The sequence below is a fragment of the Schistocerca cancellata genome, chromosome 1 (assembly GCF_023864275.1).
Source record: "Schistocerca cancellata isolate TAMUIC-IGC-003103 chromosome 1, iqSchCanc2.1, whole genome shotgun sequence".
In the NCBI taxonomy this organism is placed as follows: Eukaryota; Metazoa; Arthropoda; class Insecta; order Orthoptera; family Acrididae; genus Schistocerca; species Schistocerca cancellata.
Genome location: NC_064626.1, coordinates 666298092 through 666323604, shown reverse-complemented (window position 1 = coordinate 666323604; position 25513 = coordinate 666298092). Strand labels below are relative to the sequence as shown.

The 25513-nt window shown below is 40.6% G+C and overlaps 1 protein-coding gene across 1 annotated transcript in view; it reads right to left on the bottom strand.

The window, feature by feature from the left end:
* LOC126183801 (choline transporter-like 1) overlaps window positions 1–25513 on the bottom strand; it is a 163146-nt gene that overhangs the window by 72177 nt on the left and 65456 nt on the right. Inside the window, exon 7 of the mRNA XM_049926047.1 lies at window positions 9218–9307. Within this exon, the coding sequence (XP_049782004.1) occupies window positions 9218–9307 (90 nt within the window). The remainder of the gene's footprint in view (window positions 1–9217; window positions 9308–25513) is intronic.

The following is a 25513-nucleotide window of genomic DNA, read 5'->3' as shown; positions in this document are numbered from 1 at the left end:
GCAACTCTTATAACAGCTGTCTAATATCTTTACAACTTGTAAACAACATTTCACTCCCTGTATTTTACCTATGCTTAGCCCTTTACTATGCTTACTCCCTGTATTTTACTTACCTTCAGAATTTCAAACAGCATATTCCAGTAACATTGTCGAAAGCTTTCTCCAAATTGATGAATGCTATAAAGGTAAGTTTGCCTTTCTTTAACCTATCTTCTGAGATAAAGTGTTGGATCAGTATTGCCTCACATGTTCTTACATTTCACTGGAATACAAACTGACCTTCCCTAAGGTCAGTTTCTCTATCAGTTTTTTCATTCTTCTGTAAACAATTCATGTTAGTATTTTGCACTCATGTTTTATATAGTTTAATAACATTTACAACTTTTCAGCACCTGCTTTCTCTGGAACTGGAATTATCATTCTTCTTGAAGTCTGAGAGTATTCCACTTGCCTTATACATCTTGCACACCAGGTGGAATAGTTTTTTCTGTTGGCTCTGCCAATGATATCGGAAGTTCTGAGGGAATGCTATCTACTCCAAGGGCCTCGATTTGACTTAGGTCATTCAGTGCTCTGTCAAATTCATCTCGCATTATTATATTTCCTACCTCATCTTCAACTACTTCCATTTCCCTTTCTATAATATTGCCTTCAAGTTTATTTCCTTTGTAAAGCCCCTATATATACTCCTTCTAACCTCCAGCTTTCCTTTCTTTGCTTAGTACTGGTGTTTCATCTGAGGTGTTGATATTTATACAGCTGCTTTTCTTTTCTCCATACACCTCTTTGATTTTCCTATAGGCAGTACCTACTTTCCCTCTGGTTATATATGCTTTATATCCTTACATTTGTTCTCTAGCCATTCCTGCTTAGCCATTTTGCACATCCCGTCAGTCTCATTTTTTAGACATTAGTATTTCCTTTCACCCACTTACTTCATTTGCTGCACTTTACATATTTTCTCATTTCATCAATTAAATTCAATACCTCCTGTAATATCCACGGATCTTTAGTAGGCTTTTTCTTTTTACTTATATGACCATCTGCTAATTTCACTATTTCATCTCTCCGAGTTGCCCATTCACCTTATACAGTACTCGTTTACCTGCTTCGGTCAATCATTATTTAATGCTCCCTCTGAAACTCTCTCTCTCTCTCTCTATATATATATATATAAAAAAAAAATAAAAAAAAAAACAACACACACACACACACACACACACACACACACACACACAAAAACGGGATTTATTTTGAGGCTTATGCCAAAGTAGATGAACCTACCTGAGTTTTGTAGCCCATTTGCATATGATAAGTTAAAGAATGAGTAACTATGAAGCAACTTATAATATAAGTTTATAATGCAGGGAACAATAACTAATTAAATATAGAATGCCATGTAATAAAAGATTGCTTAGTGTTCTAAGCACGACTTCTATTATTTGAAGGTGTATATATGAAATGACGGAGAGGCTTTGTCCTGCTGTAGCCATCAGTGGTTCACAACCTCGCAACAGACCACAGCAGTCCACCTGCCTCACTGCTGCCCCACACTGAACCCAGGGTTATTGTGCAGTTCAGCACCCAGTGGACCTCGACACTAATCCGCCAGGTGGATTTGTGCCGGGGACTGGCACACCTTTCCGCTCGGGAAGCAGCTTGTTAGACCATGCGGCTAGCCAGGCGGGCTTATTTGAAGATAGTGCAACTAAGAGTAGATGTATTACATATCTGTATGTGCAGAAGTGCAGCCTGAAAAGATGTGGCAAAAAAATATCCTCAATAATAATAATAAATGCCTCAATCTCTTATAGCATCTGATGTAGGCATGGTATACAACTATATCATCTCATATCTTGTAATGTTTTGTATGTATTCCGAATGTTTGGTAGTAAAATTGTTCACTAAAAATTTTGTACCAGGGATATTTAAATCTTTACTGATCAACTGAGCTTGAAGGTTGACTTTCTACAGACTTTTTAGGGGAGGCTAGCTTAATTTAGTGTAAGTCATTCACCTATACCTATATAGATTAGAAAATTTAAAAAGGGAAATGGATAGGTTAAAGTTAGATATAGTGGGAATTAGCGAAGTTCGGTGGCAGGAGGAACAAGACTTTTGATCAGGTGAATACAGGGTTATAAATACAAAATCAAATAGGGGTAATGCAGGAGTAGGTTTAATAATGAATAAAAAAATAGGAGTTCGGGTAAGCTACTGCAAACAACATAGTGAATGCATTATTGTGGCCAAGATAGACACGAAGCCCACGCCTACAACAGTAGCACAAGTTTATATGCCAACTAGCTCTGCAGATGACGAAGAAATTGATGAAATGTATGATGAGATAAAAGAAATTATTCAGGTAGTGAGGGGAGACAAAAATTTAATAGTCATGGGTGACTGGAATTCAAGAGTAGGAAAAGGGAGAGAAGGAAACATAGTAGGTGAATATGGATTGGGGCTAAGAAATGAAAGAGGAAGCCGCCTGGTAGAATTTTGCGCAAAGCAAAACTGTTCAAGACTATCTCCATAGTCTATCAATTGCAGGGTGTTAGAACCACTGTTTGGGGTCTGTGGAGGTGAAGTCGGGGTTGACTGTTCTGCAGGAGTGACAAACATCTTCATCCTCCAGCCCTTCAGTGAAGTACATTCCAGGGACAGGGGGAGAGGAATGGATGGGATGAGAATCTCTCTTTGGGGTCTTCATTTTTAAAAATTTACAATTATTTTTCCTTCTTCTCCACCAAGAGTACCCTGTATATCCTCCCACTTTCCACATTCAATAGTTTCTATTGTGGAACCCCTTCTCTTGTCCATTTACATAAAACCTGCAACACAAGTAACTTCCAGATGTAGTTAATGAATGGCAGAAATAATAATTAAGATCAATATTCACTTTATGTTACACAACTTGTAATAAACATCAGGTACTCATCCTGAATAACGGGAGTATTAATGATTAAAAGAGAGATGTGACTGCTTTATTAGCCTACTTTGTGGCTAATCTACACATACAAAGAAATAATGATGGTCAAACTGTTTCATGAACCTAAGGTACTTTGAGAATTCATAATGATATTAAATGAATGATTACTTTGTAAAGATGTGTATGTAATCTTGATCAAATTGATGCTAAGTCAATGCTTATTACAGAGGAGATATGTTAATAGCTTTTTCATGAACTTTAAAAGGCAACAACATAAAAGGCACAAGTTGTAAGTAATTTTACTTAACCGTGTTAAAGTTAGCTCTTAACTATGAATGTTCATTGTAGTTCATTGACATCATTTGTCCAGGGAGAGGGATGTACGGTGTAACAAGTTTAGAATAGCATACTATGTGGGAAACTGTTTACTTGTATGTGTACACAAACAAAGTGAACAGATGCAGTGTCTCTACAAGTCAGGCTGATGACAACAGCCTTACTTCCCTTTACAGTATCTGCTGATTTGGCAGTTATTCCACAGTGTCTCACCCTGGTTCAGAGATACAACACATGCCATAGAGCAATGAGTATTGTATCAATCATCATTAAATTACAGAAACAAAGTTACAATTCAGTTGACAATTCATCTTTTAATAGGAATTGTCAAGCATGTTGTACTGAACAAATATGTTACCGCTCATTTATGTATGATATTATGTATATATGCTGCAGTGGGAAGTGAAAATTTATTTGTACCAAGGTCGAGGGAACTGAGCCCGCGTCTCCTGCTTACTAGGCAGGTGTGTCAGCCACTAATCCACCTCGGCACAGCAGTTTGCCCAACAGCATGAGTACCCTGGCATGCCTCCCTTCGTGATCCAAATTCTCACTGCCGCTCCAGTCTACTTTAAATTCCCCCTTACATATGAATAGAATTGCTGAAGCTCTCCATGTTCTGGAATAACACCTCAGCATAGAATGAAAAATGGGGGATCCAGCCTGAAACCCAGGTGCAGGTACATCTACAAATGAAATGACACAATTTCAGAGATTTTACTGGTCTCTTTCATTTATGATTTTATGTATACAGACTGAAATGACGAGTGAAAATTCATTCATGTATAAGGGGGAAATTAAAGCAGACTGGGGTGGCAGTGAGACTTTGGATCAACTGGATGGAGGAGGGAGGCATGCCAGGGTAATCTGTGCAGTTGTGTGAACTTCTGTGCCAAGGTGGCTTAGTGACAAGCCACTTGCCTAAAAAGCAGAAGACCCTGGTTTGATTCCCAGCCTTAGTACAACTTTTCACTCATTGCTTCAGTCTATATGCATAAAATTATATCTGAATGAGACCAGTAAAGTCTCTGAAATTGCGTCATTTCATTTAAGTACAATGTGGTACCACATTGTAAAAGAGAAGAGCAATATAATCCAATTTATGAAGATGTACTCTACATCATTTAGTAGTTAATTAAAAGTAAATATGGATTTTTAACTGCCTGCATAGAAGAAACAGCAATGGTGAGGAATAAAGATGAAATGTTGAGTTGCAGACAGGCACAACCAAAGGACTGTTATACTATGTACACATCTATTACAACATAAGTCTTACGAAATAATAGAAAATCTGTGTTAGCTCTGGTTTCAGTCAGGGATTATATAACAGTTCACGGAAAGTGATCGTACAGGATATGAATCCTTGCCAATATCAGCATGACTTGCTGGTCACTACAGAATAATATAAAACTAATTATGGCCATTTTAAACACATGCCCATTCTTGGTTTCTGGCAGAGTACAGTCTTCTTACAGGACAGGCATTTGTGCGATTTGCAGTAATAAAAGTAATTGTGTGCTGAAACACAATATCGTGTACAACATTCTGATTACATTCTTTCCAGTTCAGAAGATATGCGAGTCAAAAGAACTGAAGGTCCTTAAAGAATTTCAGAATAACTGTATGTATGGTGAGAGACATGGCAGACCCTATCTGGAAAGGCAGTTACACGAGACGACAATTCAATGCTTATTTTAAATACATCAGAAAATGAACCTGCAGTCTTATCTATTAGAGCCACATGCCACCAGATAGGACAGGTAAGGATATCATCATTATTATTTCATCTATAATATGTATCCCACACTGTATTATCCAGTGTTTGATCAAATGTTCTTAACTTGGGCTCCAATCCACAGCTAAAAATATTACGTTCCCCCTTGAGTTATGTCACAAATGCCTCTTTATTTAGTTTACTGGACACATAAATCATTCCACTTCTTTTAGTTGCCCTTTGTATTTTGGTAATAAATTTTGCTACTACTGCATCATTATAGCAGATACCAGTTTCAATGTGGACATCCTACATGAGATCATGTGTATTTGTTGGCATGAGATAAAATATAAAGAATGATCAAAATGTTTCCATTTGAGGATGTTACTGCAGCATATATGCTACATAGCATGACTCTGTTGAGGGTATATAAGCACTGACATGTAGGCATGCGACTAGTGTGGTATTCGTCCCTTTCCAACACGCATGCAGTAAATAACAGGACCAAGGTTTTGTTATTCTTTTCTTGGCTACCGAAGGATAAACACCAGTAGACATCCATCGGAGAGTGAAGAATGTGTATGAGGCAGCATTAGAGTTGTTGATATTTTTAAAAATACCAGGAATCCGATATATCAATATTTAAAAAGTATCAATATCAGTTCTCGATATACCGAGAAAAAGTATCCATATATTGATGGAAAAAACATCAACATAATGGCCAACAAAAATATCGACTTCAGACTGTAACTGTACTGCCAGTTTCGAGCTGTACATTTAAGTACTGATTTATTATTATATATTCTGTACATCAACAAACTAGCACCCTGTCTATACCCCTTAGAGCGAGACTTGAAAGGAAAACAATGCACATTCATGCTTGGCAATAACCACTTTGCTAACAACGGTAACTGCATGTAAGTGGCAGAAAAAAAGATGTCTGATGGGTCCATCAATTAGTTTCATCACATATTGGATTTGCCTGGAATACTTCATGTCGACATCCCCCCCCCCCCCCCCCCCCCCCCCATTTCTGCCAACCCCAGTGACCTAGCAGTTGTAGTGTCAAAACTGCATGGTGAAGGTAAACACTGCAGTTCCTATTGATAGAACCAAGCACCGAATACATCAGCATTTCCCCTCACACGTCACCGCCCACTGCGAAGACCAATCTTGTTATTTAGATTTTTGTTCATCATTTTCAGCAACTGTTTTTGATGAATGCAGATGTGAAGAATAGCACAATAGTTGCACTAAAAACTGATTTTTTTACGCAACTGGTGTGTCACTTCTTCACATTCACACTGAGGTGTATATCACTAGGGGTAAGATAGATACTGCCTACAGGAAAATTAAAGACACCTTTGGAGAAAAGAGAACCACCTGTATGAATACCAAGAGCTCAGATGGAAAACCAGTCGTAAGCAAAGAAGGGAAAGCAGAAAGGTGGAAGGAGTATATAGAGGGTCTATACAAGGGCAATGTACTTGAGGGCAGTATTACGGAAATGGAAGAGGACATAGATGAAGATGAGATGGGAGATAAGATACTGCATGAAGAATTAGATGGAGCACTGAAAGACCTAAGACATTCCTTTAGGACCACTGATAGCCTTGGGAAAGCCAGTCATGCCAAAAATCTTCCATCTGGTGAGCAAGATGTATCAGACAGGCGAGTTACCCTCAGACTTCAAGAAGAATATAGCAATTTCAAATTCCAAAGAAAGGAGGTGCTGACAGGTGTGAAAATTACCAAACTACCAGTTTAATAAGTGACGGTTGCAAAATACTAACACAAATTCTCTACATACAAATGGAAAAACTGGTAGAAGCCAACCTCAGTGAAGACCAGTTTGGATTCCAGAGAAATCTAGGAACATGCGATGCAAAAATGACCATACAACTTATCTTACAAGACAGGTTAAGGAAAGGCAAACCTACTTTTATACCACTTGTAGATTTGGAGAAAGCTTTTGACAATGTTGACTGGAATATTCTGTTTCAAATTGTGAACGTGGCAGAGGTAAAATATAGGGAGCGAAAGACCATTTACAATTTGTACGGAAACCAGATGGCACTTATAACGGTCTAGGGTCACAAAAGAGCAGCAGTAGTTGAGAAGGGAGTGAGACAGGCTTGTAGCCTATCCCCGATGTTATTCAATCTGTATTTCGAGCAAGCAGTAAAGGAAACTAAAGTAAATTTTTGAGTAGGATTTAAAATCCATAGAGAAGAAATAAAAACTTTGAGGTTTGCTGACGACACTGTAATTCTGTCAGAGACAGCAAAGGACCTGGAATAGCAGTGAACAGAATGGACAGTATCTTGAAAGGAGGTTACAAGATGAACACCAACAAAAGCAACATGAGTATAATGGAATGTAGTTGAATTAAATCTGATTATGCTGCGAGAATTAGATTAGGAAATGAGACACTTAAAGTAGTAGATGAGTTTTGCTATTTGGGCAGAAAAATAACTGATTATGGTCAAAGTAGAGAGGACATAAATTGTAAACCGGCAACAGCAAGGGAAGTATTTCTGAAGAGGAGAAATTTGTTAACATCGAGTATAGATTCAAGTGTCAGGAAGTCTTTTCTTAAAGTATTGTATGGATTTTAGCAATGTGTGGAAGTGAAACACGGATGATAAGTAATTTAGACAAAAAAGATAATAGAAGCTCTTGAAATGTGGTGCTACAAAAGAATGCTGAAGATTAGATGGGTAGATCATAACTAATGAGGAGGTATTGAATAGAAATGGGGAGAAGAGGAATTTGTGGCACAACTTGACTAGAGGAAGGGATCGGTTGGTAGGACATGTTCTGAGGCATCACGTAATCACCAATTTAGTATTGGAGGGCAGCGTGGAGGGTAGGTAGGGAGACCAATAGATGAATACACTAAGCGGATTCAGAAGGATGTAGGTTGCAGTAGTTACTCAGAGATGAAGAGGCTTGCACAGGATAGGGTAGCATGGAGAGCTGCATCAAACCAGTCTTCGGGCTGAAGCCCACAACAACCATGAACAACAACATACTTTCTTCACATACACAAAGAGAAAGACTGGACCTGTTGGAAGCTCAAAAAATAGAAAGACTCCTTCCCACAGTGAAAGTAAAATTATTTTCTGCTACAATTTCACCATAACAGCTTAAAATATGTACCAAAAATTGTGAAAAAAACTAATACAAAATAAAAATAACGTCACTTGATACTGCCATTTTGATATTGCCAATACAGTTTTTGGAAAAAATATCAATATCTGAAAATTTTATCAACTGCCCTGTTCAGCATGTCTTTCGAAAACCACCATTGTGGAATGGTGCGTGACAGAGGGTGCTCCTGCTTCATGGTAATGCCCATTCTCAAATTGCAAATGTCATAATGCAGAAGTTACGCCAACTAGAGTGGCAGATGTTTGAGCAACCACCATAGAGTCCTGATTCTCCCCATGTGATTATCACACTTTCAGGCCCTTAAAAAAGTCCTTGAAGGGTCAGCGATTCCTGGTGGACGAGGATGTGCAGCAGGCACCTATGGATTTCTTCACGCAGCAGGACACAATGTTTTACCAAATGGATATCTTCAAAATAGTGCATCGGCAGGATTACTGCCTCAGTGCTCACAGTGATAGTGTCCGACTGTCATCCCAATTCTGGACTCTCAACCTTCAAATGGAAACTTTTTGATCACCACTTATATAGTTCTATTTTGAGTGGGCTTACAAACTACCTGTTTCAGGCAGTTTTCAGAGAAAGCACTTAGTATTGTTTTCCAGGACATACTGACATGCTCACCACTTATGAAACAACTTATAATGATGAATTGTTGGATAATCAAAGTTCTGATCTACTAGTATGTAAATACCATGATACAGTAGAATCTGGAGGGATGTGGATCAAGTCCAGATACACATCTTCACTGAAATCCCACTATTATAAATTACCTCTGTAAATTACTCTGTCAACTATAATTAAGGTTGTATATCAAAGGCAGTAGCCACAGTCTCTTTAAAGAAAATTGTGTCAACTATATAAAGACATTAAATCAATATTACAGAATTCTTTGTATCTCTATATGTTTTTCCTGAGTCTATGCTAGTGTGCACAAATACCAGTCTTCTGAAACAGTCATATTGGGTATGAACACCTATAGACAATGTGAATGTCCAGACACCAAATAACATATGTTCTAAGGTCATTAGAAATACCTACATTGCTATAGTAATAATAGTACTTACCAACTGAAGCAATACTAACAAAGATCATGAATATCCACGCAACGATTGATGCAAGCAGATGGAGGAATGACACCATTATCAGTGACAGAACTGTAAAGTCAACAAAGCAAACAATAACAACACTGGATAGCACAAGATAACAGTAGTATATAGAAACAAGCTGGCAAACATTGCTGATGCAGTTTCTTGTATGACCATATTACGATCTTCACATGTTTATTGGCATTTTCATACATAGTCTGGGAACAACATATATTTAACACTAATGCCGTTTCACTCCTCTTCAATTTAAATTTCAAATTTTTGGTGCCTAGTAATATAAAATGTAATATAAAATAAGTAATCTTGCGTGATACAAACTAAAATTCCTAAGCAAAATTAGTGTTCTTATAATGAAAGCTGCAGTTAAAGTAGGCAGAAAAAGTGTACTTACTGAATGAAAGCATTATGAGTAATAACAGAACAAAGATGACTGCAAATCTTAAGATTTTAGTAATTGGTGTTTTCGTTATTTTCAGTTTCTCTACGTTCCCTTTATATTAATATAGAAGAATAGCCCCTTTTTTCACGTCATTATAGAAGATTAACTTTTCTACAAAGAAACGTCCAACAGCCAATGGAATGAATTATTCTGAATCATCAACAGAGAACAAGATATAACCAAATATCAGCCTATCAGAACTAGTTTATTGGCGTCACTCTGTTAAATACTTAACATAACCGAATTTGCCATTAAACTTAATCCAATGCAAAAAAGCATATAATCCAAGATGTATCTTTAAACACTGCTTCACATATTTCAACAGAATGCTTCTACATTTATTAAAGCTAATGGTTTTAAGCAGAAGAGGCTGCATATGTTACTCCATCTGTTGTGTCTTCAGGATTCAACTACCAAGCAAGTTCTCATCACATAAGAACATAGGCTTTTTGGCACTGTCAAAGATGTTAAATGTTCTATGGTATTGTATACTTTCAGGGAAATCAGTATGTTCAGTTCAAGGCTTTGAGGTGCTGTTATCTGACTAATCATTCATTTTCACAATACAGTATCTGTCTGTCCAATGTAATTTTCAGGTTTTGTGCTGTTAGCTTGCTTATTTATATCTTTTAAATGTGAGATTTTGCATGATTTATAAATTTGTGTTGTTCTATCACATTCAATTCATTCTTTTCTTAAATTTTATTCAAAAAGTAAATGACAATTAATATTAATTTGTTTTTTAATGTACTAACATTTTCAAATAGTCACATTAAAATTAAAATTTTTTTGTAAATAAATTATGTTAAAGATAAATATTAAATACTTTTTAACAATAATAGCAATTCCTGGATGGAGCAGTGCCATAAAATAAGGGAAAGGCAACCACTCACTTATAGCAGATCAATATGTTGAGCACAGAATCACACAACAGAAAACATCACTCACACTAGCTTTCATGCATTAGCTCTTTCTCTCATAAATTATACACATTCTCACACACACAATCAGCTGTGAAATGGATCTGAGATGAGTTTTATGCAAGACTGCTTAGTGTGGCTGGAAGAAACGTACTTGCAGGTTCAAACATAAATTCTGTATTTGATGAAAACTGAGTTAAAGATGGAGTTCTCATTTGAATTTCATATAAGTAACCAACATATTGCATTTCAATCTATCACAAAAAGTGGTGCCTTGTTTGCGTTCATGTTTGGATACACTAGTGGTATCCTCGTACACAAAGGGCAGATAACCATGTCACAGCTGGCGGTGGCACAACTGCTTGCCCTCAGTGCCAAGGACACCACCAATGTATGTAAACATAAACATAAACATAAACATAAACAAGGCACCACTCAGTATTGTCTTTCAAGCGCCAGTATACTGGAGAATGCTTCCACAGACCTTAGCAACATCTAGGAACAGTCACATCACCAAAATGTATGATGATAAGTGTGGGGATTGCTGACCTTAAAGTAATGAATTTGAAAGTGTACCATAGTTGCAACCAGTTCCTGGGAGTATGTCAATATAATGGCTTGGAAGTATCAAGACTGAGATGCTATCAGTAGCTTAAAAGCTTTAACATAAATTTCTCAGTCAGTGATGCCAAAATGTACATTATCTTCAAAGGAATGCAGTATTCAGGCTTAATCCAAGTGAAAATTTTATACATTGTTCCAACTGCCCTGCTTGTGCGTGTTAGCTACAGATGTTTGACACTTCCTCTAATCTGTAATTTCAGTATTAAGAGTTCTAGTAGTAGTAGTAGTAGTAGTAGTAGTAGTAGTAGTTGTTGTTCTTATGGTGTTAATATTTCTGCAGATGTAAAAATTTAAAGAATTATTTTAAAGAAAATAAATGTAACTGAAGCAACTCCATTTTTGTGAATGTAGTAGTAATAAATAAAGCATTGCTCTACCACTCTAATTATCTATCATGTGTCAAACATTTAGGATGAAAACCAAACATTTAAGACGAAAATTATACAGTCTTACAGGATTCTATACTGAGTACTTTGAGACAAGGAACTAATGGTTGGAAATCAATATATGGTATTTTGTAACAAACAACCCAAAACCATAAAGCAAAGACTAATGTGACAACCAACAACCTTAATGTGTGCATCACAGTAGCAGCACCTGTACAAAGTCTCCTGCTGTCCTTTACACAGTCCATGAGACAGGCACCTAGGATAAAAAATGTTCAAATGTGTGTGAAATCTTATGGGACTTAACTGCTAAGGTCATCAGTCCCTAAGCTTACACACTACTTAACCTAAATTGTCCTAAGGACAAACACACACACCCATGCCCGAGGGAGGACTCGAATCTCCGCCGGGACTAGCCGCACAGTCCATGACTGCAGCGCCTTAGACTGCTCGGCACAGCTAGGATACTGCCAAACTTCTTTGTTAAGATCTAAGCTAAGCTCTCTGTGACTAAAACTGCAACGTCTTTTAAGCTTCTCTCTACAGGGACAAATTTCTTTCAATTAGGATGTCCATGACTCTTTTCTACACATTTATTTGGTCTTGCAAGCACTACACCCTTCTGCATTATACATTAAATGCATGTTTGTATGTTCCTGTAATGTCAACATTGTGAAAAAGATAGATTGCAACTCACTGTACAGCCGAGATGAAGAATAACAGACAGGCACAACAACAACAAACTGATAAACAAGTAAACTCTTGGCCAAAAGGCCTTATAAATTAGGCAACATAGATACACACATTCTAGCAAACACAACTCACACATACATGACCACTGTCTCTGGTTACTGAGACCAGATTGTCAGCTGTGAGCAACATCACATGATGGAAGAAGCAATCTGGGTAGTGGGGGTAAGGACGAGGCCAGGGTGAGAAGGATGGGATAGCAGGGTAGGGTTGGGGGATGGTAAAGTGCTGCTTGTGGGAGCATACAGGGATGAGGTGAGAAGAGGGCAGGGCAGCTGGTGTATTCGGGAGGTTAGATGCAGGGCAGGGGGATGGGGATGATGATGATGCTGATGATGATGATGACAACACAAACACACAGTCCCAGGGCAGAGAAAATCCCCAACCTGGCCGGGAATCAAAACCGTGATCCCGTGATCCAGAGACAGCAATGCAAGCCACTAGACCATGAGCTGCATGCAGGGCAGGGGGGAGGGGAAGGGAGGGCAGAACAGGAGAGAAGTACAGAACTGTGGATGTGTTGCTGGAATATAAGTCTGTGTAGTGATAAAGTGGGAACAGGGAAATGGATAGGTGGGTGAAGTGCAGTGACACAAAGGTTGGGTCCAGGAGGACTATGGGAACGTAGGATATATTGCAGGGATCGATACCACCTGCAGGTTTCAGAAAAGCTGGTGTTTGTAAGAAGGATCCAGTGGTACAGGCTGTGAAGTAGTCACTGAAATGAAGAATGTTGTGTTGGGCAGTGTGCTCAGCAATTGGGTGGTCCAGCAGTTTCTTGCCCACAGTTTTTCAGTGGCTATTCATGCGAACAGACAACCTGCTGGTTGTCACGCCCACGTAGAACACAGCACAGTGGTTGCAGCTTAGACTGTAGATCACGTGACTACTTTCACAGGTAGTCCTGCCTTTGATAAGATAGGTTGATGCCTGTGACCAGAGTGGAATAGATGGTGGTGGAAAGATGTAATCTCATCTCACACATTGAAACTATTGCCCTCCAGGAACTAAAGCAGCATGCACAATGCCACCTCAAATCTGTTCACTTCCTACTCCTGCCTTGGACTACCATGATCCACCAGCACTAAAACAGCCTCCAAACCTGCCCCACATCCTTCCATAGCACACAAACCCTGTTCTGCAAACATATTACATTCACCCCAACCTCAAAAACTCTCTCACCACCACCATACAGAATCCAGAAGCTAAACAGACCTGAAAAACACTCATGAACCTTAGTACCACAGAAGAATCAGTCTTTTTCAAAGGTCTTAACTTTTGCCCCACTCCTAAATTCACTCATGCTGGACTTGTGAAGGCATTTTCTCCTTCTCCCAGTCCCTACAGTAGAAACATATTTTTGCAACCAACCCTACAAGACTCAATTGAAGACCAATGTTCAACCCTGCCCATCTCAATTCACTCTTCCACCCAACAGCGACCCACCCCCACTTCCCCCAAATCACCTCCTGTCAACTTTTCAGAATTTCTTGATCCTGAGCCTTGCTTCAAGATCGCTCCCCAAATCTCTCAACATGAAAGCTAACCTTACATCTGTAAAAAGATTCTCAATTCACCGCCTAAAAAATTGATACTGACCTTATAATTCTACCTGCTGACAATCACACCACCAATGTTATTTTGAATCACAAGGATTACCTGGCAGAAGGACTCTGCCATTTGTCAGATTCATCCACCTATAAACCCTGCCACAGTGATCCCATTCCAGGAAATCCAGCATGATCTCCAGTCTCTCTTCAAACCCTTAGGGCCATTCCAGACCCTCTACCATTTCCTCCACTAACCCTCCACAGTTCCTCTTCCTTTACCACACAGTGCCTTACTCATCACTATTGATGCAACATAGATTTACAATAACATCCCTAATGGTCATGGCTTTGCCATTATTGAATGCTACATTTCCCAATGCCCAATGGATTTCAAACCTACAAACTCCTTCCCAGTCACCACCACCAACTATATCCTCACCCACAATTACTTTTCCTTTCAAAGCACCACCTACAAACAAATTCGGGGTACAGCAACAGGCACTCACATGACAAATCATATGCCTACCCATTCATTGACCATATAGATGAATACTTCCTAACTGCCCAGTACTGCTAACCTCTCACCTGGTGTAGATTCACTGATAACATCTTCATGATCTGGATCGAGGGTGAGAACACCCTATCCATATTCCTCCAGAACCTCAACACTTTCTCCCCGTTCCACTTCACCTGGTCCTACTCAACCCAACAAGCCACCTTCCTCGATGTTGACCTCCACCTCAAAAATGGCTACATCAGTACCTCTGTCCATATCAGACCTACCAATCACCAGCAGTACTCCCACTTCAATAGCTGCCAACCATTCCACACCAAGAAGTCCTTTCCATACCAGCTTAGCTACCTGTGGCAGTCACATCTGTAGTGACGAGCAGTTCCTCTCAAAATACACTGAAGGTCTCACAGAGGCCTTCACAGACTGAAATTACCCTCCCAATCTTGTAAAAAAATAGATCTCCCGGGCCTTATCATTCCAGTCACCACCACCTCCCAAAGTCCCACCGTCCAGCCACAGAGGAGCATTCCCCTCGTGACTCAGTACCACCCAGGAGTGTAGCAACTGACTTACATTCTCCAACAGGATTTTGACTACCTCTCATCATGCCCTGAAATGAGAAATGTCCTATCCACTAACCTTCCCACCCCTCCCACAGTGGTATTCCACCACCCGCTGAACCTACACAACATCCTACGACCATATGAGCTACATAGGGATGGATGAGGTTCCACTGCTACTCCACCACTGCTCCCAACCCCTTGCCTCATGGCTCATAGGTCTGCAATAGGCCTAGATGCAGGACCTATTCCATACACCCTCCCACCACCACCTTTGTTGCGTGTCATCCAATTCAGAAGTAGGCCTGTTGGCCGAAATCTTATTTGTTTAGCAGTCTTTATGTTGTGCCTGTCTGTGACTCAACATCTCTGCTATATGGTGGGTAGCACTCTATCATTTTCATAATATTGTCATTATCTATAGTGGGTTTTCCATTGTTTGTTCCCATAATGTTCACATTATTCAATATGGATAGTAAACTTCACAGTGGACACTTCACAGATGGATGGTTGACTTTTCTACAGTGTGCAAGACATTGGTAGTGGTTGGCATCTATGGTGATATCACCTTATGCCAATCGGGGTACAAGAACAGGCCACTGGTATTGGTCTTTGTAGGCCCTTGGTGGCACGAGATATACCTCAAATTCTTCTAAGTAGACAGGTTCCTCAACTTTGCAGTCCCAGTCTGATGCCTGGTTTCTTATCTCTCAGTTTAGAATCCCCTGCTAACTGTATCATTTTGACTGTAATGTTTTGTGACAACCTACACGAATCTAATCATATGTTTTAAATTATAATGTGGCTATATTTGCAACCATTGGTTACTTTCAATAATCATATATTTTATCTCTCTCTTCTAGCCAAATGTCCCAACACGTAATATTATCTGGGGAACGTTACATCATCACAAACGTACACACATGATTGTAACTCTGGTACAATGTCAATGTTTAATTGAGTTGAATCCCAGAACAACCTTTTCAAGCCCATTTGTCTTTATAGTTAAAACATCCAACCACAAACAACCTAGAACATGTTCTGATAGGAATATCGTGTTCACCCAAATGACACTTAATAGAACATTTAAGTCAGTAACTGTTTCTGAACAGAAATTATATTCTGACGAAAAGAATCACAGATAATACTTTACTTTGTTGTACCTAGGGAAATTTGGCTTGACAATGCATATTTGTGATTTTCAATGTCCACTTCACTTAGTTAAATGTCTAGCTTAATCATAATTTATAAATTACAATTCAAAATATTCTAAAATACTGATAAAATGTCAACACGTCTGCTATATCACATTTATAAGTTAATTTTTAAGACTGTCAGTGGACTAGTTTTTCAAGCACTGCATAAATAAACGGAACATAAAAACCGAAGGGAAGTCAAATGACTGACAGAGAAGAGACAGTTCATTACACTGTTATGTTCATGGTCCAGCAGAAGCCTGGACTATACATTGGCAACCACACCAGACTTTGTCAAGTCTGGTATGTCCTGCGAACAAACAAATAAATGTGTAACAGTGAATTAGTACATATTATTTATAATAAACTCCAATATATCAGCAAGGGAAAAAAGAGTTAAATAAAAATCAATATGACAGAGTACACAGGTAAGCCAAAACATTATGACCACTACCTACTGCGATGCCATATGCCGCCTGGTGGTATTGCGGGCACATGAAGCAGTAACAAAAGTATGTAAGCGGAGCAGACACAGGTGGGGGATCATCCTAGTGAAGATATGGGCTTCAAATGAACCATGGACCTTGCCGTTGGTGGGGAGGCTTGCGTGCCTCAACGATACAGATAGCCGTACCGTAGGTGCAACCACAACGGAGGGGTATCTGTTGAGAGGCCAAACAAACGTGTGGTTCCTGAAGAGGGGCAGCAGCCTTTTCAGTAGTTGCAGGGGCAACAGTCTGGATGATTGACTGATCTGGCCTTGTAACACTAACCAAAATGGCCTTGCTGTTGTGGTACTGCGAATGGCTGAAAGCAAGGGGAAACTACAGCCGTAATTTTTCCCGAGGGCATGCAGCTTTACTGTATGGTTAAATGATGATGGCGTCCTCTTGGGTAAAATATTCCAGAGATAAAATAGTCCCCCATTCGGATCTCCGGGCGGGGACTACTCAGGAGGACGTCATTATCAGGAGAAAGAAAACTGGCATGCTACGGATCGGAGCGTGGAATGTTAGATCCCTTAATCGGGCAGGTAGGTTAGAAAATTTAAAAAGGGAAATGGATAGGTTAAAATTAGATATAGTGGGAATTAGTGAAGTTCGGTGGCAGGAGGAACAAGACTTCTGGTCAGGTGAATACAGGGTTATAAATACAAAATCAAGTAGGGGTAATGCAGGAATAGGTTTAATAATGAATAAAAATATAGGAGTGCGGGTAAGCTACTACCAACAGCATAGTGAACGCATTACTGTGGCCAAGATAGACACGAAGCCCACGCCTACTACAGTAGTACAAGTTTATATGCCAACTAGCTCTGCAGATGACGAAGAAATTGAAGAAATGTATGATGAGATAAAAGAAATTATTCAGGTAGTGAAGGAAAACGAAAATTTAATAGTTATGGGTGACTGGAATTCGACAGTAGGAAAAGGGAGAGAAGGAAACATAGTAGGTGAATATGGATTGAGGTTACGAAATGAAAAAGGAAGCCGTCTGGTAGAATTTTGCACAGAGCATAACTTAATCATAGCTAACACTTGGTTCAAGACTCATAAAAGAAGGCTGTATACATGGAAGAATCCTGGAGATACTAAAAGGTATCAGATAGATTATATAATGGTAAGACAGAGATTTAGGAACCAGGTTTCAAATTGTAGGACATTTCCAGGGGCAGATGTGGAATCTGACCACAATCTATTGGTTATGAACTGTAGATTAAAACTGAAGAAACTGCAAAAAGGTAGGAATTTAAGGAGATGGGACCTGGATCAACTGACTAAACCAGAGGTTATACAGAGTTTCAGGGAGAGCATAACAGAACAATTGACAGGAATGGGGGAAAGAAATACAGTAGAAGACGAATGGGTAGCTTTGAGGGATGAAGTAGTGAAGGCGGCAGAGGATCAAGTAGGTAAAAAGACGAGGGCTAGTAGAAATCCTTGGGTAACAGAAGAAATATTGAATTTAATTGATGAAAGGAGAAAATATAAAAATGCAGTAAATGAAGCAGGCAAAAAGGAATACAAACATCTTACAAATGAGATCGACAGGAAGTGCAAAATGGCTAAGCAGGCATGGCTAGAGGACAAATGTAAGGATGTAGAGGCTTATCTCACTAGGGGTAAGATAGATACAGCCTACAGGAAAATTAAAGAGACCTTTGGAGAAAAGAGAGCCACTTGTATGAATATCAAGAGCTCAGATGGAAACCCAGTTCTAAGCAAAGAGGGGAAAGCAGAAAGGTGGAAGGAGTATATAGCGGGTCTATACAAGGGCGATGTTCTTGAGGACAATATTATGGAAATGGAAGAGGATGTAGATGAAAATGAAATGGGTGATACGATACTGCGTGAAGAGTTTGACAGAGTACTGAAAGACCTGAGTCGAAACAAGGCCCCGGGAGTAGACAACATCCCATTAGAACTACTGACGGCCTTGGGAGAACCAGTCCTGACAAAACTCTACCATCTGGTGAGCAAGATGTACGAGACAGGCGAAATACCCTCAGAGTTCAAGAAGAATACAATAATTCCAATCCCAAAGAAAGCAGGTGTTGACAGATGTGAAAATTACCAAACTATCAGTTTAACAAGTCACAGCTGCAAAATACTAATGCAAATTATTTACAGACGAATGATAAAACTGGTAGAAGCCGACCTCGGGGAAGATCAGTTTGGATTCCGTAGAAATGTTGGAACACGTGAGGCAATACTGTCCTTACGACTTATCTTAGAAGCTAGATTAAGAAAAGGCAAACCTAAGTTTCTAGCATTTGTAGACTTGGAGAAAGCTTTCGACAATGTTGACTGGAATAATCTCTTTGATTAATGGAAAATCTCATATAAAGATGTGAAACAAATACTAACAAAGAGATAGAGGGGCTGGCCAGTACTTACCTCAGCTCAGTACAGCCGATAGATACATATAAAACAGAACCGAAAATTTACGTTCCTAGCTTTCGGAACAAATGTTCCTTCATCGGGAGGAGAGAGGGGAAAGAAAGGGAAGAAGAGAAAGGAGATTGAGTTACTCACAACCCAGGTTATGAAGCAACAAGGAAAGGAAAACAGGGAGGTTAGCAAGGATGGAGGCATGGTTGTCAGAGGGAAGCCAAAGATATTCTACTGTAAGTACTGTGCTGGCTTCAAACCAAAGAGGATGCATACAGAAGTAAAGAGGTATATAGTATAAAGATAAACACAACTATGTAGGATGAAAAGATGCGTGAATGGCTAAAGAGGAAAGGGAAAGAGGAGAAGACTGAAGAGAAATGGGAGTGAGGTTGTTTAACGTAGGTTCAGTCCAGGGGGATGGCGGGATGAAAGGATGTGTTGGAGTGCAAGTTCCCATCTCCGTAGTTCAGAGGGACTGGTGTTTTATGGTCCACATCCTTCATTGTTTTGTCCCTTTTGTTAGCTATCACTTACATCTGTCATCTTAACACTTTCTCTTCTTCAGTGTTTTATATATACATAAATAAATATTTCCGTCACCAACTGTGCTAGTTTCATCTTCCTCCTATTATCTTGTTCCGTTTATAGTCCTCTTCTCTTTTTTATTTATTGATTTATTTATTAAACATTCCTAGTTTTAACGTTCATTATTCGCTGTTTTCCAGCCAACAATCACTGCCTACAATCTCTTCCACACCTACCAGTATCATCCATTTCCGTCGATTTCTTGTTGCTGGCGATATTTTTGTGCCATTGCCTATCTTTCTCTGCCACAAGAAAATTTTTTTGGGACATTTCTGCACCACCCGCAAACTTTTTTGCGGCACGCGTGATCTCTTTTGCGGCACGCGCGATCTCTTTTGCGGCACGCGCGATCTCTTTTGTGGCACGCGCGATCATTTTTTCGCCACTCGCTATCTCTGTTTTTGAGCAACGTGTGTTCTTTTCCCCTGATCTGGACATACTTGCTTGGTCTGGTCAATGTTTCCCATATTTTTCTTATTTAGTGGTCTTCCTTTGATATTGAACATTACCAACACAATTTCTTTCTTTCTTGTCCTTCCCTCCGCGTTTTATTCCTTCTTATGATTACTATTTCAACTTTAGTTATTTAATTTCCCTACCCACCAGTTACCCACTATGTACCCTAATTCTATACCACATTATTTACATTCATTCCAGAAACATGCATTCACCGTAGCCAAACTGCAATCCCACATACTTTTCCTCCGGTCCTGCTTAACCTTTGGAATTACCCCTAAAGGGCTTACCTTAAAAGTTCCCATCTCCGGGTGCAATTCCTCCTTCCACCAGTCTCTCCTGGACTTCCAGAACCTTCAATCCTTAGCCCTTACCCAACTTGTCCTGAATCTCTACACTACTTCATGTAACCACCACTCCCAACAGCTCCTATCTCTCTTCAAAGTCCTCCACCTCTCAAACCCTTGCTTAGAGAACACACTCAGGAACATCATCCTAGAAGCCAGCTGCAAACTTGAGTTCCATGCCACACACCACCTGAAAAAACTATCCACAGTGCTAGTGCAACACCTAAGAAGTGGGGTCCCTCTCCCTATCCCTCACAAACACCAACCACAACAGAACCTTCAACAAACCCCCCTCATAGCCAACAAACCTAGCCTAGCCACCCTACTCAATCTCCCCATCCCAGCACATACTCCACACAGACCAAATCTCAACTATAACCACAGTCAAATGCCACATATCACCAGTCACAATTCAGTCCTAAACCTCTCATCCAGACCCCTCTCTCCTCCAGAGACATCTGTTCTATCAAAAGGCTTAACCTTTAGCCCCACGCCTAAATTCAACCACACTGCCCTGGTTAAACATCTCCTCTCATTCACCCGGAACCTCAACTGGAAATATCACTTCACTACCCAAACACAGCCCCCAAATACTAGACCCAGTGTTGAACCCTGTCTATGTGGTGTCACTGCCAGACACCACACTTGCTAGGTGGTAGCTTTTAAATCGGCCGAGGTCCGCTAGTATACGACGGACCCGCGTGTCGCCACTGTCAGTGATGGCAGACTGAGTGCCGCCACACGGCAGGTCTAGAGAGACGTACTAGCACTCGCCCCAGTTGTACAGCCGACTTTGGAAGGAACGGTTCACTGACAACTACGCTCTCATTTGCCGAGACGATAGTTACCATAGCCTTCAGCTACATTTGCTACGACCTAGCAAGGCGCCGTATTCAATTGATATTGAGATTCTATTAATGTATCATCAAGAGCGATGTTCTACAAATGTGGATTAAAGTTAAGTATTCCAGAAGCTACGTACTTTTCTTTATAGCATTCATTACGTATCCTGTTTCAGACCCCACGCCAGCCTGCGTGAGTTTAAGCGCGTGCCTTTCGGCTTCCTCTCATTGTGTCTAGGCTGTCTTGTCTAGACACAACAGTCTAGAACAGTTCCGACTGCCTTCTCAAAGGGATACTCCTCCCCTCCCCCAAAACCATCCCTTGCAGACATTTCAGGAATTCCTCACACCCAGTGTTGCCTCCCAGTCCTTCTTGAAGAACATCCCGACAACCCCCAACATCACCCCAGCTGAATCCCGTGCCATTAAGGAGCTGAAAATAGACCGCTCTATTGTCATCCTCCCGGCGGATAAAGGCTCCACAACTGTCGTACTTGACTGTGTGGAGTATGTGGCAGAAGGACTGCGTCAACTCTCCGACACCTCAACCTACAAAGCTGTTACCCAGGATCCCATTCCCTCCATCCAGACTGAGCTGCAAAAAATCCTAAAAATCCAAGGTCCCTCACAAGGCCTCACAACGGCTTCCATAGACTTACTCACTCCACCTGAGCCACGTACCCCTACCTTCTATCTATTACCCAAAATCCACAAAGAGAACCATCCTGGCTGTCCCATTGTAGCAGGCTTCAAAGCCCCAACTGAACGTATCTCAGCTCTGGTAGACCAGCACCTCCAACCTATCACCCGCAGACTCCCATCCTACATCAAAGACACAAACCACTTCTTAGAACGCCTCAAATCCATTCCCACTCCTCTCCCACCTAAAACCTTTCTTGTCACCATAGATGCTACATCCCTTTACACAAACATCCCACATACCCATGGTCTCTCTGCCCTTGAGCACTACCTCTCCCAACACCCACCCGAAGATCTTCCAAAAACCTCGTTCCTTATCACAGTTACCAACTTCATCCTCATCCATAATTACTTCACTTTTGAAGGCCAGACCTACAAACAAATCAGGGGAACGGCCATGGGAACCAGGATGGCTCCGTCCTATGCCAACCTCTTCATGGGCCGCATGGTGGAGGCTTTCCTGAAGACCCAGCAGCTGCTTCCTCTGGCCTGGTGTAGGTTTATAGATGACATCTTTGTGGTCTGGACTCATGGTGAAGAAACACTCAATAATTTCCTCCATAACCTCAACTCCTTTTCGAATCTGAATTTCACCTGGTCCTTCTCTAAAACCCAAGCCACCTTCCTGGATGTTGACCTTCATCTTGTTGAAGCTCACATACACACCTCTGTCCATATCAAACCCACAAACAAACAACAGTACCTTCACTTTGATAGCTGCCATCCATTCCACATCAAACGCTCTCTTCCCTACAGCCTAAGTATTCGTGGCAAACGTATCTGCTCCAGTGACGAATACCTCAACAATTACACCAATAACCTGACCAGTGCTTTCCTCTCCCACAACTATCCTGCAGACCTTGTCCACAAACAGATCTCCCGAGCAATACATTCCTCCCCGTCCAACAACAATGTTCCTACCCCCAGACCACATAGAAGCATCCCCCTTGTCACCCAATATTACCCTGGCCTCGAAAACATCAACAAATTACTCCGCCAGGGATATGACTTTCTCAAGTCAACCCCTGAAATGAGATCATCCCTTGACAAAATTCTCCCCACACCACCCAGAGTTGCCTTTCATCACCCCCTAACCTCTGTAACATCCTTGTTAAACCCTACAATATTCCCAGACTACCTTCTCTACCCAGCGGTTCCTACCCCTGTAACCGACCCCGCTGCAAAACCTGCCCCATGCATCCCCCCACAACCACCTACTCCAGCCCCGCTACTGGTAAAACACACACAATTCAAGGCAGGGCCACGTGTGAAACTACACATATCATTTATCAACTGACATGCCTGCACTGCACAGCCTTTTACATCGGCATGACAACAACTAAAATGGCTGAGCGCATGAACGGACACAGACGAACTGTCCGCCTAGGAGATGCCCAATACCCAGTAGCGGAGCATGCCCTCCAGCATAATTCTAGGGACCTAGGAACCTGCTACACCGTATGTGCCATTTGGCTTGTCCCACCCAACACCAGTCCCTCTGAACTGCGGAGATGGGAACTTGCACTCCAACACATCCTTTCATCCTGCCATCCCCCTGGACTGAACCTACGTTAAACAACCTCACTCCCATTTCTCTTCAGTCTTCTCCTCTTTCCCTTTCCTCTTTAGCCATTCACGCATCTTTTCATCCTACATAGTTGTGTTTATCTTTATACTATATACCTCTTTACTTCTGTATGCATCCTCTTTGGTTTGAAGCTAGCACAGTACTTACAGTAGAATATCTTTGGCTTCCCTCTGACAACCATGCCTCCATCCTTGCTACCCTCCCTATTTTCCTTTCCCTGTTGCTTCATAACCTGGGTTGTGAGTAACTGAATCTCCTTTCCCTTCTTCCCTTTCTTTCCCCTCTCTCCTCCCCGATGGAGGAACATTTTTTCCGAAAGCTAGGAACATAAATTTTCGGTTCTGTTTTATGTGTATCTATCGGCTGTACTGAGCTGAGGTAAGTACTGGCCACCCCTCTATCTCTTTGTTGGAATAATCTCTTTCAAATTCTCAAGGTGGCAGGGGTAAAATACAGGGAGCAATAGGCTATTTACAATTTGTACAGAAACCAGATGGCAGTTATAACAGTCGAGGGACATGAAAGGGAAGCAGTGGTTGGGAAGGGAGTGAGACAGGGTTATAGCCTCTCCCCGATGTTATTCAATCTGTAAATTGAGCAAGCAGTAAAGGAAACAAAAGAAAAATTCGGAGTAGGTATTAAAATCCATGGAGAAGAAATAAAAACTTTACAGTTCGTCGATGACATACTAATTCTGTCAGAGACAGCAAAGGACTTGGAAGAGCAGTTGAACGGAATGGGCAGTGTCTTGAAGGGAGGATATAAGATGAACATCAACAAAAGCAAAACAAGGATAATGGAATGTAATCGAATTAAGTCGGGCGATGCTGAGGGAATTAGATTAGGAAATGAGACACTTAAAGTAGTAAATGAGTTTTGCTATTTGGGGAGCAAAGTAACTGATGATGGTCGAAGTAGAGAGGATATAAAATGTAGACTGGCAATGGCAAGGAAAGTGTTTCTGAAGAAGAGAAATTTGTTAACATCAAGTATAGATTTAAGTCTCAGTAAGTCGTTTCTAAAAGTATTTGTATGGAGTGTAGCCATGTATGGAAGTGAAACATGGACAATAAATAGTTTGGACAAGAAGAGAATAGAAGCTTTTGAAATGTGGTGCTACAGAAGAATGTTGAAGATTAGGTGGGTAGATCACGTAACTAATGAGGAGGTATTGAATAGGATTGGGGAGAGAAGTTTGTGGCACAATTTGACTAGAAGAAGGGATCGGTTGGTAGGACATGTTCTGAGGCATCAAGTAATCACCAATTTAGTATTGGAGGGCAGCGTGGAGGGTAAAAACCGTAGAGGGAGACCAAGAGATGAATACACTAAGCAGATTCAGAAGGATGTAGGTTGCAGTAGGTACTGGGAGATGAAGGAGCTTGCACAGGATAGATTTGCATGGAAAGCTGCATCAAACCAGCCTCAGGACTGAAGACCACAACAACAACAACAACAACAACAACATGAGAAAATCCTATGAGATAAATGTCTTTCGCAAAGGGCAAATTATTATTAAGCAGAGCCTGTGAACAAGTATCTCAGAAAACGCAAAGCTGGAGGAATGTTCAAATGCTACTATCATGAGCATCTACAGAAGAAGTAGAATGATTGTGGAACTACCACTAGATGCTAAATGTTGGATGTCCATGACTCTTCACAGAATGTGTGGTTCAGAAGCTTGTCTGCTCTGTAAATTAGTATAGATGGTGATCTGTGGCACCTCTGCCGAAAGAGCAAATGCTGGTTAATGCACAAGTATTTTGGAGCACACCGTTCATCCTACATTGCTGAACATGGAGTTCCACTGTAGACCATCACTACGTGTTCACAAGTTGACTCAATGATGTTGTCAATTACAATTGCAGTGGACACGGGACCATCAGGACTTTACCATCGATCCA